The sequence below is a fragment of the Haliotis rubra genome, unplaced genomic scaffold (genome assembly GCF_003918875.1).
Source record: "Haliotis rubra isolate DU_JTF1 unplaced genomic scaffold, ASM391887v1 Scf39, whole genome shotgun sequence".
Lineage (NCBI taxonomy): Eukaryota > Metazoa > Mollusca > Gastropoda > Lepetellida > Haliotidae > Haliotis > Haliotis rubra.
In genome coordinates, this window is record NW_025767068.1 from 2,657,725 (window position 1) to 2,676,740 (window position 19,016).

General features: G+C 40.6%; 1 protein-coding gene across 1 annotated transcript; it reads left to right on the forward strand.

Moving 5' to 3' along the window:
* The first annotated feature begins 867 nt into the window (after positions 1-867).
* LOC124286655 (myosin heavy chain, striated muscle-like) lies at positions 868-15,548 on the forward strand. Its single transcript, XM_046723055.1, has 32 exons — positions 868-1,065; positions 1,250-1,393; positions 1,550-1,706; positions 1,956-1,983; positions 2,206-2,311; positions 2,659-2,751; positions 2,926-2,989; positions 3,117-3,215; positions 3,355-3,458; positions 3,649-4,050; positions 4,208-4,378; positions 4,642-4,945; positions 5,262-5,338; positions 5,581-5,668; positions 5,812-5,929; positions 6,106-6,363; positions 6,517-6,982; positions 7,172-7,527; positions 7,642-7,732; positions 7,890-8,033; positions 8,298-8,464; positions 8,728-8,806; positions 8,959-9,204; positions 9,367-9,563; positions 9,712-9,844; positions 10,211-10,427; positions 10,612-10,852; positions 11,034-11,226; positions 11,372-11,632; positions 14,425-14,664; positions 14,862-15,062; positions 15,371-15,548. Exons 1-32 carry the CDS (start codon positions 868-870, stop codon positions 15,515-15,517), a joined length of 5,790 nt encoding a protein of 1,929 aa, XP_046579011.1. The 3' UTR covers positions 15,518-15,548.
* Positions 15,549-19,016: the final 3,468 nt, after the last annotated feature.

The following is a 19,016-nucleotide window of genomic DNA, read 5'->3' on the forward strand; positions in this document are numbered from 1 at the left end:
CAGTTTGCATATATTTGACCAATGTGCATATAATACCTATACTATATAATTTAATCGCCACACCTTAATAATATCGTGATATTTAAAAAAAATCATAACGAAAAGAAAACTACTATGATGTGTCAACATTTTTCACTAGTTGGTAATAATGTAATCTGCTTGCATAACGGAATTAAATGAATAAATTCATGAAACGTGTAACGCTAATCGTTGAAAAGTTATGTGTTGTGATATAACTGAAAGCTGAATCCATTAACTCGTACTTATCACGTGTAATCATGTCGACGGTAACTATAGAGGATGCTAATTTATCGTAATGTTGCATTAGTTGACCCTGCAGTAGCCGGAGCTAGGCCTTCCTCAAGTGCCCCCAAAAGGTTTCACAGGGTGGGGCATGGACCCCCTCCTTACCCCTCTCCACACGGTTACCCGCTGCATATCAACCAATCAATGACTTGCTTTCTCTCATCATTTGTATATATACAGGTTCAAAGCTTTGGATGAATCAGATCAGCTGCATTCGTATGTATTCTTAATACGTTCATTACATATGATCTCTGTTCCAGAAAGGGACGTTTGAGCTACACTAATGGGTGTATGGTACACTTTGTAAATCTGGTAGTCAGTCGAGTTCAAAGATGTCTTTTGTAGTCGGACCTAATTGATGATTAGACAGTTTGGAATTTTATTTTAAATTTGATTTCTTAGGGATTGAAACGTTCTCAATTGCAATTGATTTCCCCTGACACAGAGACGACCATGTACGATGTCTATCGTACATATATATTTCATATAATTCCTTTTTACGTTTCAGCGCTGATAACGCTTCCTCTCTGTTCCTCTGAATACCCCTCATCGCTTGTTAACATGGCCTCCTACGATCCTACCGACCCCGAGATGCAGTATCTTGCTGTGGACCGCAAGAAGTTGCTGAAGGAGCAAAAGCAGTCCTTTGATGCCAAGAAATCTTGCTGGGCACCTGATGCAGAGCAGGGATTCCGTGCTGCAGAGCTGAAGAGCACAAAGGGCGAGGAAGTCACTGTCCTCATCCTTGAGACGAATGAGGTACTATTAAATAATCATATTTTACCTATGCATATTGCTGACCGTAACTAATACGCGAAAAAAAACCCTAATTTGTAAGCTTCAGGAAAGTGAAGAATAAAATAAAATAAAGATTTAAGTGTATTTCGTACTATTATACTTCCATTAAACAGTTAAATCTAAAAAAGCCACACATTATTTTCAGACTAAGACGTTCAAAAAGGACGAAGTTCAGTCGATGAATCCTCCCAAGTTCGAGAAGATCGAAGACATCGCCAACATGACCTACTTGAACGAAGCCGCCGTCCTGTACAACCTGAGGTCCAGATACACATCTGGCTTGATCTATGTAAGCGGAAAACCATGTAGCACATATATATTTGTAACCAGTAATGTGAGCCGTAAAGTTTGTTCTCTTGGATTACCAAAACATTTCGTAAATCAGAACCGAAAAGAATGGTTCTTTTTCGTGAACTGAAACTTGATGATGTGCTCCGTCCTTCAGACGTACTCAGGCCTGTTCTGCATCGCCATCAATCCCTACCGCCGTCTACCAATCTACACCCCGTCCATCGTGGCCAAATACAGAGGCAAAAGGAAGACCGAGATGCCTCCTCACTTGTTCTCCATCTCTGACAACGCCTACCAGTCCATGGTGCAAGGTAATCCATTCACAGACATTTTCACCGTTGGTCTACCTTTACCATCCAATGGGAATCTATTTTTTTCGGGTAAACGAGCGTATCGGGTGACCAATTAATTGCATAATTTGTGGAGCTAACTGAATGGTTAAATTGTTTCAAACATGGAATTGATGCAGTAAACATTTTATCAACATTTTATTATCCTCGTCTATGACCTCACACGAATTGTCTGTTAGACAGTTTAATGTATCCTACCATTTGTTGCAGATCGTGAAAATCAGTCCATGCTGATCACGTAAGTAAACATGTTTGTCCTTAATAAGACCAATAAACAATGTACATGCTGTTATCGTAATATGTATTTTAAGCATTTTGTGTAATCTTTATCTGAGCACGTTTCAGCTAACATGAAACAGCAAACGTTGATTCTAATTACCACACTGTATTGTCAAAAATATAATTTTGATAAACGCAATTAATTGCATGTTGTAAACATTGATGTTTGCCTAAAAATCAGTGGCGAATCGGGAGCCGGAAAGACGGAGAACACCAAGAAAGTCATCGCCTATTTCGCCTATGTCGCTGCTGCTTCCAAGGGAGAAGGGGAACAAGACGAAAAGAAGGTGAAAATTGAGAGCAGTAAAAGAACTTTCACCCACAATCAATGCGTGCATGTCACAAAAAATAGTACTGGAACAGAATGAAAGAACAAGAAGATGATAAATAGCAAGACGTCACCATTATACACATGTTCAAACGTTTGTTTGTAGTTTAACGCCACACTGAGCAATATTCCAGCTATGTGGCGGCAGTCTGTAAATAATCGAGTCTGTCCAGAGTCTGTCCAGTCCAGTGATCGACAGCATGAGCTTCTGTCTACGATAATACGTGTCAACCTAGTCAACGAATCAGAACACCCGAGTCCGTTCGTTTCGAAAGCCCTTTTTGAGATACGATTTTGTTGTTTAAGGGTTCCCTCGAGGATCAGATCGTGCAGGCTAACCCTGTTCTTGAGGCCTACGGTAACGCCAAGACGTCCCGTAACAACAACTCCTCCAGATTCGTAAGTTATTCTAAGATCATTTACTCTTACGCGTTTCTAATATGGAAACAATATATGTTTGTGACAGGTGGTGATTAAAACATGAAGAATGTGGTATCGGTTGTACTTGTCCTCACCGTATCTAACTGTATTATGTACCTACAAATATCAGTGCTGCATTACTTTTTTGTGCAGGGAAAATTTGTGCGAATTCACTTCGCGACCTCTGGAAAAATCGCTGGTGCGGATATTGAAACATGTGAGTATCTTCACCACATTTGTCATAGATATAACATTATTGCGACCATAAAGATACAATGATTAAGGTGTTGTTAGTTCACAAGGCAATAAAATAGTGTCTTTAATAAAATATACATTTTGTCCAGATCTTCTTGAGAAATCTCGCGTGACTTATCAACAATCCGTTGAGAGGAACTACCACATCTTCTACCAGCTGCTGTCACAGGCTGTTCCGTCTGTGTTAGGTAAGCAGAAAGATATATACTATCTTTAAACGACAAACCCTGCTTCGAATTCTACGAAAAAGTATTAATTTCGAACCTTTATTCATCTCATTAATCCACCTCGACCCAACTCATTGAACTCGTCACTTTTCATTTACAGAGACGATTGTGGCCAAACCTGATGCTGGTCTGTACACCTTCATCAACCAGGGAGTCCTTACAGTCAACGGGATCGACGACAAGGAGGAGATGAAAATGACTGATGTTAGTTCCATGAGTAATCCCTCAACACATAGAATTAATAACTATATTTTGCACAATCATTTGCGCTTCATATTTTACTGTGAACCAAACACAGTCAGTGCGGAACATAAAAGAATCAATAAACAAACAATAAAACCCTTGTTCCTTGTACTTAGCACACCTTACATGTTAACATATCTCTTTTATTCAGGAAGCCTTCGATGTCCTGGGATTCACCGGGGACGAGAAAACTAGCGCCTACAAGTGCACTGGCTCTATCCTACACATGGGTGAGATGCAGTTTAAGCAGAAGGGTGAACAGGCTGAGCCTGATGGAACTGCTGTGGCTGAGAAGGTTTCCTTCCTGTTGGGTGTCAACTGTGGTGACTTCCTGAAGGCTCTGTGTAAACCCAAGATCAAGGTGGCCATGGATTACGTCACCCAAGGACGAACCAAGGATCAGGTTCTCTATTCTGTTGGTGCTTTGTCAAAGTCCCTCTATGACCGTGTGTTCAACTGGCTGGTGAAGAGGGTGAACCAGTCACTGGATACCAACAAACCCAGGCAGTTCTTCATTGGTGTTCTGGATATTGCAGGGTTTGAGATCTTTGATGTGAGTAACACTCATTTTACTATGTAGTAACAAGACATTGGAGATATACGTAATTTATCAAGACGCAATGTCAATATGTTGGTACTCATACTTTTAAGGTAACCATGAGTTGTAATACACATCGATCGTTCTTACCAGATTGATATTTGTCTTACAGTTCAACAGTTTTGAACAGCTCTGCATCAATTACACCAACGAGCGTCTGCAGCAGTTCTTCAACCACCACATGTTTGTGCTGGAACAGGAGGAATACAAGAAGGAAGGCATAGTCTGGGAGTTCATTGACTTTGGAATGGACTTGCAGGCCTGCATTGAACTCATTGAAAAGGTAAAACAGTTCACTCATAAGTGATTATACAGGGCCAATTTCTTTTTAACACACCGTTAGAACTGTAATGAACAACGAGAAGAACGTAACGAAATATAGTACACCGATGAACATTAAAATATAGTGGTATCTTTAATGAAAGGTGTAACAATATAACATTTAAACTAGCAGATTGTTAAAACTATTTATGAGGAACAGGAGATTCACTGAACAGTACAGCAGGGTTCATGTTATCAAATATTCTTTGAATGATCATGTTACAGCCTTTGGGTATTCTGTCCATCTTGGAAGAAGAGTGTATGTTCCCCAAAGCTTCTGACAAGACTTTCAAGGACAAACTGACAGAGAACCACATGGGCAAATCTCCCAACTTCCTTAAGCCAAATAAGTCCATGAAAGGAGGACAACATGGCGACTTTGCCTTGAAGCACTATGCTGGAACAGTACCCTACAATATTGGCGGCTGGCTGGAGAAGAATAAGGACCCTGTCAACGAGACAATTGTGGATCTCCTGAAACAGTCCAAAGAACCGCTTGTGCAGCTGCTCTTCTCTCCAGCAGAACCAGGTATGCTATTGTTTTGTCCTGCTTGGACTTGTTATTGCATTTTATGTTATGCTTGGACTTGTTATGCTTTGTAAGATTAATATGAATGGCACTGGGGTGTAATTCAATGAATTATTCTATACACCTGCGATGGTGTCAAATATATATATATCTGTATTGGTGTGTAATGTTTGTGGTGTCATTTCTTGAGATGATTGAAGTTATTATCTTATTTGTGATTAATTCGAATGTGTTTTATAAATAAACATACGCCTTTTAATGAAAAATGTACTCATCTCTCTCTGTATTGGTAATATATATCTCGTCAATGGTTCAGATGCTGCAGCGGCTGCTGGTGCTGGTAAGAAGAAGAAGAAGAGTTCTGCTTTCCAGACAATCTCTGCCACTCACAGGGTAAGAGTCTACTGGTTAATAATTTTCCCCTTTGGATTGTGCATGCGTATGTGCATGCCGTAGATCCCTTATACATTTGTACATCATAATTTCCAAATTCACAATGACACAGCAGGATTTCCTCTCACATTATTAAAACCATGTCAAAGATGAATACACGATGACATTCTGAGGTGGTCAAAAATAGCATATGCTACGTTTGGGATCTAATATAATAAATCATGATTAAATATATGTTTCAGGAATCATTGAACAAGCTGATGAAAAACTTGTACACAACTCATCCACACTTTGTACGTTGTATCATCCCCAACGAAACCAAAACACCAGGTAATGTCAATTTGTCACATCTTCGTTTCTTTGATCATGTGATAAATACTTAATCAGATTTTGTATCTGATGACACGTGTCATTTCGACTACATGATGACATGTAATTATGCAAATGGCGACAATCTCAACTTTTTCTTCCAGGCTTGATTGATGCTGGTCTTGTTCTTCACCAGCTTCAGTGTAACGGTGTCCTTGAGGGTATCCGTATCTGTAGGAAGGGATTTCCAAGCAGAGTCGTGTACTCTGAATTCAAACAGAGGTAATGTACGACACAGACAAGTTCAAACCGATTCATGTTCCATTTGTTTATTGACTGTTTGGTGATTTCCATTTTGAATTCGCTTATGTAAGATATATGTTTCGTTGTGTTGTTACGCAATCTTATTTTTAACATCAAGAATTACAGAAAAGTGTTTTTCTTTTCTTTAAAAACAGATACTCCATCTTGGCCCCCAATGCAATTCCCCAAGGCTTTGTTGAGGGCAAGGTCGTCTCTGGTAACATTTTGGAGGCTCTGAAAATGAACCCAGATGAGTACCGTCTGGGTAATACCAAAGTATTCTTCAAGGCTGGTGTCCTCGGTTACCTCGAGGAACTTCGTGACGAGCGACTGTCTACAATCGTAGCTCTGTTCCAGGCTCATATCCGTGGCTACTTGATGAGGAAATACCTGAAGAATCTGCATGACAAGAGGTCAGATACACTGCTAAACGTTTAAAAGTTTTAAGATTCACTAACGATACAAATCTTAGTGATGAATATATGATGTTAAATATATTTATTCAGATTCAGATCTCAGAGCATCATTCAATAAAAATATTCATCAATTCAAATGAATGTTGGCAGAGTTGCCCTGGAAATGATCCAGAAGAATATCCGCAAATGGCTGGCCATGAGGAACTGGTGTTGGTGGAGATTCTACACCAAGGTCAAGCCCCTTCTTAGTATTGCTGCTGCTGAAGATGAAATGAAACAGAAGGAGGAAGCACTTGTCAAAACAAAAGAGGAGCTGGGGAAGATCACATCCAGGTCAAAGGAACTTGAGGAACAGAACGTCACCCTGATGAAAGCCAAAAATGATCTTGTCCTCGAGGTCCAGACAAAGCAAGACATCATCGATGACTGTGAAGAAAGAGTTGAGCAGTTACTCAAACAGAAAAATGACTTTGAAAGTCAGCTGAAGGAACTGGAGGAGCGTATCTTGGATGAAGAAGATGCAAATGCTGATGCTGTTGAGAAGAGGAGACAAATGGAAATCGAAAACAATGACCTGAAGAAAGATATTGAAGAACTTGAGAGCTGTCTTGATAAGGTAATTAAATAATATCTCAAGTTTACATTGAAACCAGATATTTAAGGAACCTTGTTCAACTTTATAATATGCAGGCTAAATGGCAGGTAACTGTCCACAACTGGTATGTCAAATTCAAATGTCTCACGAATTACAATGACAAGCCATTGTATTTTCAAAATCAAAAGCGCATTAAATATTTTGTTATAGGCTGAGCAAGAATCAAAAACGAAAGAAAACCAAATCAGGATCCTTCAAGATGAAATTGCGCAGAAAGACGAAGCTATGGCCAAACTCTCAAAGAACAAAAAGGACATTGAAGCCCAAAACCAGAAAACAGCTGATGGTCTTCAGGCAGAGGAAGACAAGGTGAACCATCTTACTAAATTAAAAACCAAACTAGAACATTCTCTGGATGATATGGAAGACACTCTCGAACGTGAGAAGAAGGTGCGAGCTGACGTTGAGAAGATCAGGAGAAAGTTGGAACAAGATCTGAAGATGACACAGGAAGTTGTAGAAGAACTGGAATGCATTAGACGTGAAATGGAAGACACAATTAAGAGGTACAGTGTTGTATACTAAAACCGTTTGACTGGCTTTTGTATTTGTGTTTACTCTTTTCAAATATGGCCACTAGTTAATGACAATATTATTACCTCATATTTCCTTTGTTTTAGAAAAGACAAAGATATTGCCACGATCAGCTCACAGCTTGAAGATGAACAAGGCCATGGGGCTCAACTTCAAAGAAAAATCAAGGAATTGCAGGTATATGAATAAAACTTGCATTATTTCCTTGCTTAAGGCTCTTCATATACACTTTTTGTTTCCAAATGTAACAGTATAGATGGATACTTAAGCCGAAATATATAGTGATTCACTCGTTTTCTCCTGGATCCTCAGCTTTCTTCTGGATACATTTTAGGCTCATATTGAGGAACTTGAGGAGGAACTAGAAACAGAAAGACAATCCCGTTGTAAGGTTGAAAAGCAAAGGATGGAGTTTGCTCGTGAGCTCGAAGAACTGTCAGAACGTTTGGACGAAGCTGGCGGTGCCACGTCAGTACAGGTGAGATTCTTCAAGTCACAGTAAAGCCTCTAGAAATCAAGTTCCTGATATGAAAGGGATGTTACCCTGAAACATTACAACAAACAAGATGAAGCGCTGTTAATTTAATTCTCTTTACTCTACAATATTTATACTAGTACTGCTGCTGCTGCCACTACTACTACTACTACTACTACTACTACTACAACCACCACTATTACTACCACTACTCCTGATACTGCAGCTGCTACTACATAACGAATTTCATCTGGTCGATTATGACAGGTTGAGCTGAACAAGAAACGGGAACAGGAGATTCTAAAGATGCGAAGAGAGCTAGAAGAAGTTGCTATTCATCACGAAACACAGATTACTGTTTTTCGTAAGAAACACCAAGATGCTGTCGGCGAGCTCAGTAATCAGCTTGAACAGTTATTCAAACTGAAGTGCAAGTAAGTGATGAAAATGCGAATGAGGGATTCGTGATTGTTGAGCGACCAGATATGATTGAATGTACAATGTGGTTGGTTGGTTTGTTATTTAACGCCGCCTCTACCGACAAGCATGGGTTGCTGAAGACCAACTCTAACCCTGATCTCCACGGGTGCGATTCAATGTACAAAGCATATGTAAATAACGAAGTCACATTCTAGAATGTCAGTCAAGCAAAAAGCCCATGTTGAGCTCTGTTGAATTTAGACCCTTATGTCCTCAGACTCGAGAAGGAGAAGCAACTAATGAAGGGAGAGATTGATGAACTTCAACTTCAGCTTGATCACGTCAAGAAGAACAGGGTAAGCAACTGCATTTGTTCATCTTATTGATATTGCATCTGTCTTCTGAATATGACGCAATGTATTTATATTTCCTTTAAAATATATCAACTGAAAACCAATCCATAAATCCTTCTTTGAGGAAATATATTACAACCCCTTTTCCCCAACAGGGATGCTCCGAAAAGATGTCTAAACAGATGGAGACCCAGTTCACCGAAATGAACCTGAGGATTGAAGAGTCAACTCGACAAATCAATGAATTCCAGTCCTGTAAGTTCAAACTACAAACGGAATGCAGTGACATCACCCGTCAGCTTGAGGAGGCTGAACATCACGTCAGTCACTTGAGTAAAGAGAAGTCGACTCTGTCTAGTCACTTGGAGGAAGCCAAACGAAGTTTGGAGGAAGAGACAAGGGTATGTGATCTGATCTGATCATCATGTTGTTCCAGCATATTCGAAATTATCGATTCAATAATGTTAATGGAATGGAAAACCTATAATCCACAACACGACATGATTCTTTTATCTGCATTTGTCTGATTACGTGAATCCTAATTATCATAACGTCATATGCAGATTCGCATGAAACTCCAATCTGATGTACGAAACCTGAACTCGGACATGGACAGCATTCGTGATCTGCTGGAGGAAGAGCACGAGAGAACTGCCACACTTCAGCGTCAGCTGGCCAAGGCCAACAATGAAGCTCAGCAGTGGAAGTCCAAGTTCGAGACTGAGGGCATTTGTAGGATGGAGGAGATTGAAGAGTCCAGGTCAAGTATAGGCCAATGTCATTGAACTATCTTAGCCAAATATCAATACCACATATTTGTTTAACTTAACAATTGTGCTATTCATCAGTACTTATCGGAAGAATTTCAAAACGTTGAGCAATTCAACAACAATTTCTTGTTCCTTCAGGCGTCGTCTTCAGGCTAAGCTGACAGAATCTGAACAAAACCTTCAGGCAGCTTATAGCAAGTGCAACGCTTTGGAGAAGGCCAAATTTAGACTGCAGGGAGAACTGGAAGACCTAACGGTTGACGTTGAGAGGGTAGGTACATTTGGTCAATGGAATTTTTATCAGAGTATTCACGCACTGACGTGACAACATCTTTTGTAATATTTTAGGAGAAAGTATGAGTCGAGAGGCTGATTGCTGATTGCTGATTGCATCATGACATAATTATGAATACATCATGATTGTATGGCAAGATACGAATCGAGGACAAAGGCTACAATAAGTATAGATAACTACTGAAATGAATTATTGGCTAAACCTGATTGACAACTGACCTTTACTGCATTCCATATGCTTATCAAAATGCAAACATGTTTTGTGCTAGCCGTGTTTCACAGTGATGTAGAATGTACAGAACGAGTGCTTTATGTATTCCATGTAAACAAATACGTACTTCAGGCGAACTCAACATCGACGACCTTGGAGAAAAAGCAAAGAACGTTTGACAGAACGCAGCAGGAATGGCAGGTCAAGGTCACCAATCTGCAGACAGAGCTGGAAGTTTCTCAGAAGGAGTCACGTAGCTACTCTACAGAACTCTTCAGGCTCCGCAGTCAAGCTGAGGAATACCATAGTCATGTGGAGACTTTAACGAGAGAAAACAAGACGTTGTCTGGTATGTGACAACTACTTTGTGTTGTACGCAACATGTATTGAGATATATTTCACAGTTGTAAAACTGCAGTATGTATGGAGGTTTACGGACAACTATTTGTGTGTACCGTATACCTGCTGTGTACCTGTATAGAACTCTTGCAGATGAACTGTTTTAAGAAACTCTTTCCTTTAAAATCTTTCAGTTGAAGTCCGCGAAGTAACTAGTCAGTTAAGCGACGGGGGCCGTGGTGTTCATGACGTCGAGAAGATATGCAAACGTCTCCAAACGGAAAAAGAGGAACTCCAGGCTGCCTTGGAAGAGGCCGAGTCCTCTCTTGAAAAAAAGGAGGCCAAGGTGATGAGAATATCACTGGAGCTGGCTCAAGTCAGGGCCGACATCGACAGGCGTATAGCAGAGAAGGAAGAAGACTTTGAGAACACTCGGTGAGAAACTGCTATTTGCTTTATTCGAAAAACGTTGTTTTATTAGTATTCGGTATTAGACGAAGGAAAACTAAACACTTGTGTTGCATTAATTTAAACGTCTCCAAAAATACATCTCCAATGTATTGAATATATATTTTTCTGTTCAAAACATTTTGATCGTGCTTATGTCTTTCTACAGTCGTAACCATCAAAAGGTTCTGACGTCCCTGCAAATCAGTTTGGAATCCGAAACCAAGAGCAAAACCGACGCCATGAAGATTAAGAAGAAATTGGAACAAGACATCAATGAGCTTGAAATCGCCCTTGATGCAGCAAATCGTTCTCGTGTTGAGGCTGAGACAAGTTCCAAGAAATACTACACTGAGATCAGGGTATATCATATATCTCTAAACCATTATGAATTCGTCATATGTATGGAATTAATAGCTGTTTATCAAAATTGAGTTAATATAAAAAACACGTTACGATATATTTAGTACAGGATATTGACACTCAAATTTGATTTCTCTGTTGTAGGAACTTAACATTAAGATCGAGGACTTCCAGAAAGTGCGTGACGAGTCTCGTGAATCCTTCCAGTCTCTTGAACGCCGTTGTAACATGCTGAAGGGAGAGACTGAGGAGATGCGCACATCATTGGAGTCGTCTGAACGTGCCCGCAAAGCCGCTGAACTTGAACTGAGTGACGTCACAGAACGCATGAATATGCTGACTGTCCAGATCACTTCAATCTCAAGCCAGAAGAGAAAGTTCGACAGTGACATCACCTCCATGCAGGTGAGACAATAGTAGTAGTAGTAGTAGTAGTAGTAGTAGTAGTAGTAGTAGTAGTAGTAGTAGTAGTAGTAGTAAAGAATCACTGACATTGTAAAACAAGCATTATTCTTATGCATATTTACGACGGCCAGTTGAGAAAAGTGGGGCTGTCATAATCATCATCACTATCAAAATATGGTGTACATGGTCAAAGAAGGGTATGGACAAAATATAATAAAATATCACAGTTAGCAAACTGTCATAGGTACTCATCTCTTTTCATCTGAAGCCACATAAAATTATATTTTTTGGAATACACATTTGCACCTATCCAATGTATTTATCATCTTTTGTTATGTCTACAGTCCGACCTAGATGATATGCACAACCAGCTCAAGATATCCGAGGAGAACTGCAAGCGTGCTGTTGCTGATTTCACACGCGTGTCTGAAGAGCTCCGAGTTGAGCAGAACAATAGCACACAGCTGTTGAAGGTCAAGATGCACTTTGAAAGTCAAGTTAAGGAACTTCTGATAAGAGTTGAGGAATCCGAGGGCTTGGGACTCAAGGGAGGCAGGAGGCTGATCCAGAAACTCGAGCTTAAGGTAGGCGTAATTCAGTCGAGTGGTAGTCTTCTGTTTTTCTAGCCATATGAAATATATATGGGTGTGTAAAATATATATTAACACACTAATAATCTTCCACAGAAAATGAGTACATTAGTTTGAAAAAGGTATCACGAAAATGATGTTGCCTTATCAAGGAAAGTTGTACTTCTATGCCTTCCTATGTTTTCATTTAGATACGTGAACTGAATTCCGAGCTTGAGAACGAGCAGCGCCACCATGCGGAAACCCGGAAGAGTTCTCGTCTTGCTGAGCGGCGTCTGAATGATCTGACTTTCCAGGCTGAGGAGGACAGGAAAACCCAGGAGAGACTCCAGGAGACTGTGGACAAGCTGAATGCCAAACTGAAAGCATACCGGGTACACATTGAAGAAGTGGTAAGTGTAGCTGTTCGCCTCTTGGAACTAGCAAATGCTGTGTCTTTGAATAAAAGGGGAAAGATGGTGTATATGGACTTACTAATAGAGCTCTTAGGAGTGCCCCAGTCATATACAGTTAATGTAATACTTACCTTTTTCTCAAAAAGGATTGTTCAAAACATGGATGGATATCAGATTTCTCATCAGAAATGTATCACAGATCAGTGTGTCTGCCTTCCTATTGAAAGCGATCAGTAAGAACAGTTGAATAAAAATATTAATAACACAAACATGATTACACATGGAACGTTTCTAATATCTTTCAGGAGGAGATTGCCACCATGAATCTGGGCAAGTTCCGCAAGATGCAGCAGGACCTTGAATATGCAGAGGAGAGAGCCGATTCCGCTGAGGGAACCCTCCAGAAACTGAGAGCCAAGAACCGCGTCTCTGTTTCCATTATCCGCAAATGAACCAAGACGTTTTAATTTGTGAAAGGTGTCATTCTGATCAAGGTGTCATTGTTCAATATGTAAACTTGCTTTATTGATCAGCCTCTTGTTTGAATGTTAATAAAATCATTGTATCACATTTTGTGTATGTCATATTCAGATATATGAAGTTAGATGTCTAGTGGTTACAGCGTTCTCTCGTCACTCCGAAGACCCGGGTTCGATTCCCCACATTGGTACAATATGAAGCCCATTTCTGCTGTCCCTAGCCGTGATATTGCTGGTATGTTGCTAAGAGCGGCGTGAAACCAGACTCACTCACTCACTCAGATGGCAGTAGTGATATGATGGTTACATATTTGTCAGGCAGTTGAAGGTCTTCCTGACCTTGGATCATCTCCGAGACTCCCTATCCCCTCTTGAAGTTTTCCGTCACCTCTTGGAGGCGGTGGGGTAGCCTAGTGGTTAAAACGTTGGCGCATCATGCCAAAGACACAGGTTCGATTCCCTACATGGGTGCAATGTGTAAAGCCCATTTCTGGTGTCCCCCGCCGTGATATTGCTGGAATATTGCTAAAAGCGGCGTAAAACCATACTCACTCACTCTCTTACCTCTTACACTAAATACAACATCCATCCACTGGAGGTGACGTGTAATTAATAGCTGTTTATCAAAATTGAGTTAATATAAAAACACGTTACGATATATTTAGTACAGGATATTGACACTCAAATTTGATTTCTCTGTTGTAGGAACTTAACATTAAGATCGAGGACTTCCAGAAAGTGCGTGACGAGTCTCGTGAATCCTTCCAGTCTCTTGAACGCCGTTGTAACATGCTGAAGGGAGAGACTGAGGAGATGCGCACATCATTGGAGTCGTCTGAACGTGCCCGCAAAGCCGCTGAACTTGAACTGAGTGACGTCACAGAACGCATGAATATGCTGACTGTCCAGATCACTTCAATCTCAAGCCAGAAGAGAAAGTTCGACAGTGACATCACCTCCATGCAGGTGAGACAATAGTAGTAGTAGTAGTAGTAGTAGTAGTAGTAGTAGTAGTAGTAGTAGTAGTAGTAGTAGTAGTAGTAGTAGTAGTAGTAGTAAAGAATCACTGACATTGTAAAACAAGCATTATTCTTATGCATATTTACGACGGCCAGTTGAGAAAAGTGGGGCTGTCATAATCATCATCACTATCAAAATATGGTGTACATGGTCAAAGAAGGGTATGGACAAAATATAATAAAATATCACAGTTAGCAAACTGTCATAGGTACTCATCTCTTTTCATCTGAAGCCACATAAAATTATATTTTTTGGAATACACATTTGCACCTATCCAATGTATTTATCATCTTTTGTTATGTCTACAGTCCGACCTAGATGATATGCACAACCAGCTCAAGATATCCGAGGAGAACTGCAAGCGTGCTGTTGCTGATTTCACACGCGTGTCTGAAGAGCTCCGAGTTGAGCAGAACAATAGCACACAGCTGATGAAGGTCAAGATGCACTTTGAGAGTCAAGTTAAGGAACTTCTGATAAGAGTTGAGGAATCCGAGGGCTTGGGACTCAAGGGAGGCAGGAGGCTGATCCAGAAACTCGAGCTTAAGGTAGGCGTAATTCAGTCGAGTGGTAGTCTTCTGTTTTTCTAGCCATATGAAATATATATGGGTGTGTAAAATATATATTAACACACTAATAATCTTCCACAGAAAATGAGTACATTAGTTTGAAAAAGGTATCACGAAAATGATGTTGCCTTATCAAGGAAAGTTGTACTTCTATGCCTTCCTATGTTTTCATTTAGATACGTGAACTGAATTCCGAGCTTGAGAACGAGCAGCGCCACCATGCGGAAACCCGGAAGAGTTCTCGTCTTGCTGAGCGGCGTCTGAATGATCTGACTTTCCAGGCTGAGGAGGACAGGAAAACCCAGGAGAGACTCCAGGAGACTGTGGACAAGCTGAATGCCAAACTGAAAGCATACCGGGTACACATTGAAGAAGTGGTAAGTGTAGCTGTTCGCCTCTTGGAACTAGCAAATGCTGTGTCTTTGAATAAAAGGGGAAAGATGGTGTATATGGACTTACTAATAGAGCTCTTAGGAGTGCCCCAGTCATATACAGTTAATGTAATACTTACCTTTTTCTCAAAAAGGATTGTTCAAAACATGGATGGATATCAGATTTCTCATCAGAAATGTATCACAGATCAGTGTGTCTGCCTTCCTATTGAAAGCGATCAGTAAGAACAGTTGAATAAAAATATTAATAACACAAACATGATTACACATGGAACGTTTCTAATATCTTTCAGGAGGAGATTGCCACCATGAATCTGGGCAAGTTCCGCAAGATGCAGCAGGACCTTGAATATGCTGAGGAGAGAGCCGATTCCGCTGAGGGAACCCTCCAGAAACTGAGAGCCAAGAACCGCGTCTCTGTTTCCATTATCCGCAAATGAACCAAGACGTTTTAATTTGTGAAAGGTGTCATTCTGATCAAGGTGTCATTGTTCAATATGTAAACTTGCTTATTGATCAGCCTCTTGTTTGAATGTTAATAAAATCATTGTATCACATTTTTGTGTATGTCATATTCAGATATATGAAGTTAGATGTCTAGTGGTTACAGCGTTCTCTCGTCACTCCGAAGACCCGGGTTCGATTCCCCACATTGGTACAATATGTGAAGCCCATTTCTGCTGTCCCTAGCCGTGATATTGCTGGTATGTTGCTAAGAGCGGCGTGAAACCAGACTCACTCACTCACTCAGATGGCAGTAGTGATATGATGGTTACATATTTGTCAGGCAGTTGAAGGTCTTCCTGACCTTGGATCATCTCCGAGACTCCCTATCCCCTCTTGAAGTTTTCCGTCACCTCTTGGAGGCGGTGGGGTAGCCTAGTGGTTAAAACGTTGGCGCATCATGCCAAAGACACAGGTTCGATTCCCTACATGGGTGCAATGTGTAAAGCCCATTTCTGGTGTCCCCCGCCGTGATATTGCTGGAATATTGCTAAAAGCGGCGTAAAACCATACTCACTCACTCTCTTACCTCTTACACTAAATACAACATCCATCCACTGGAGGTGACGCCGTGTCCGCATGGATAGTGGTTTCATTGGTTGTGTATCAGTTTTTTATATGTATCCATCCGGTTAGTTATGCTCAAAGGGAAACTACTCTCCAACTCTGTGGTCATTGAAATATGGATAGGCTTTATCTTAGCGGATTCAAAATTTGCAGTTATGGACTGTATTCTCGACCAGTTGGACATATGTTCAAGGTTTGTCTCACAGCGATGTGTGAAGCGACACACGCCGGGAATAGAAACTGGATATCATAACGAACATTACACAATAAAGAATGAGTGAGTGAGTTTAGTTTTACATCGCTTTTAGCAATATTTCAGCAATATCACGGTGGGGGACACCAGGAATGGACTTCACACATTGTATATACAATAAAGAACTGCTGGCCAAATGATAAGTTTCTTAATCTTAACCAATACATTAGTGACGCCATCAGTCAACATCATGTTAAGCATGGGGTGAAGTACATCATGGCCTTTCAGATAACACAAAGGAACAGGTGATAACAAACTCTGTTAGTAAATGTGAATCAACGACTAGACGTGATGATTTAACATTTGAATTGTTGTTTTTTCTGTTCTATTAGGAATTGCTTTGCATACAGAAATTAAGACTACCGTGTATTTGTTTCTCTCTTAAACTAATTGCGACAAAGAAATCGGATGTACCACGCATATATTCTACATATTTACCGGTAAATAGATTTCAAATTACATGACATGTAGTTCAGTCACCACGTCAGACCAGAGGCTGGGATGAAGGTTAATCAAGTGAATAACGACAAATACACAGATGTAAGCATCATACCGTAAAACATGGATGAGAGGAAGGGGGTTATTGTCATATCATTATTGCCTGAAAAATAAGGGTAATCGTTGTGATGATTATGTGACATGAACTTCACTGTATATGTACTTGCTGTATACTAAACCTCATATTTGTAAATGGACATTTACATACTCACACGAACTTGTAAGGTGAAAGGTTTCAGAAAGCTCCACGGAAGGTTCACCCAAAGTGTTAACGATGTCCTCCCAATCTGGTCCTAAGCCCATTTTGTTGCGTCGCTGACGCTATCTGACAACTCGTCATTACGCGGATTAGTTAGAATCTCGCAGGATAAACTGCTTATAGTTACATATGTTATTATTGGGATTACACTTTCTTAGCAAAGTACAGTGTCTAGTACTTAATCGGTTGAGTCCCATCCGGAATTCGAACCCACGCCCTCAGAGTCAGGCACCTAATGGCCAGCACACAGAGTCAGCCGCCTAACCCGCTCAGCCACCTCGACTCTGTGGGACTCGACCCCCAAAAATACTTGAATCTATACTTTACTTAGAAAGTGTACCCGGGTCTTTAACCTCTAGGCTGCTCCATCGCCCTTTTGCACTGAGAACAAAATTCGACATTTCGGTCAAATTCAGTATAAGTGATTGTTTAGCCCTTTCTTATCTCTTACACTTAAAGGAACAGCATTTCAAACCAGGATTCCCACATGGGGCATTGTGTCCATCGTGCTCATGTAGAGTTCATCGCCTGAGTCGTTGCTGACTCTACGGTATAGGGAGGAATGCGAATTTGTTGCGCTCGTAAGGGTCTTATATAACCAACCCACGCTTGCCTGGTAAAACACTCGGCATTCAATGTGATTGAGTTACTTGCATTAATTCAGTCGTATTATTTTGTATGATTGCTATTACATGAAGTTGGAGGGACATGAGAGAGTGGCCGAGGTAGGTAAAACCTTCCCTGTAGCAGTATTAATGCTCAAGCAAAACCATCAGAAATGGCCTTCACCCACTTCGTACATAGTTAAACTTAACAGCTTCAAACAACAATGTCTTTCAAGATTATTCAGAATGTTTATACCCGGCATCAATACTGGTTACAATTATTCTTAGATGACTGCATGATCTATATTACGTATATCTACCTATTTATTATGGCCACTCGTTCGTCGGTTTTCTGTTTATTACAATGGTCTGACGTTCGTCGGTTTTCTGTTTGTCACACGTCAATCGGTTCTCTGTTTACTACAATGGTCTGACGTTCGACGGTTTTCATTACGTGGTGGTATTTTAGGAATTGGCTAAACCCTGCCGGATGTTTTCTCCACACATACATGTGATAACTCCCTTTAACTTCCCCGGCGTTAAAGCTACCAAATTGTTGTTCATAGTGCCTTAAACAACACAAGAATGGTGTAACCCGCACCTGTTACTTCTGCCTAGACTCGTGAGCACCCATGAAGATCCGTGTTAGCATTGATCGTTGCAGCAACCCATGTTTTTCGTAAGAGGCAACTAATGGGATCGGGCGGTCAGGCTCGCCGACTTGGTTGAACATGTCATCGTATCCCAGTTGCGTAGATCGATGTTCATACTGCTGGTCACTGGATTGTCTGGTCCAGACTCGATTATTTACAGACCCCCGCCATACAGCTGGAAGATTGCTAAGTGCGGCGTTAAACAACAACCAAACCAAACCCTAGTGAGCAATTGCAAGGTGGAATAACCAGATTGTTTGTATTGTTTTATTTGTCGAGTTATAATCAGATGAAATACCGATGTGCTCACCGGTTGACAGTAGTCACATTATCAACGTTAACAACGACACTGATACCGTTCCAGTGCCCCACTGGCCTATTCGCTGGTATTGAACGTACATGCATTGAGCTAATTAGTTCACGATGGCCCTGAACATTTATACCAAGAGGACACTGCCCATGGGCAATAATGCCTGATGAGAGCAATATCTGATGTACAATATAGAACAAACTTTACGGATAACAACTTCTTTTTATTCGTGAGTGCGACGTTTCGATACAGATTCTTGTACCGTTGTCAAGCATAATGGAACATGAAGA

Excerpts from the sequence above, each read along its gene's own strand:
- LOC124286655 (XM_046723055.1), top strand. The coding sequence starts at position 868 with ATGGCCTCCTACGATCCTACCGACCCCGAGATGCAGTATCTTGCTGTG. Across the intron at positions 2,752-2,925 it reads ACAACAACTCCTCCAGATTC|GGAAAATTTGTGCGAATTCA; the intron begins GTAAGTTATTCT and ends TTTTTTGTGCAG. Across the intron at positions 9,564-9,711 it reads GAGGAGATTGAAGAGTCCAG|GCGTCGTCTTCAGGCTAAGC; the intron begins GTCAAGTATAGG and ends TTGTTCCTTCAG.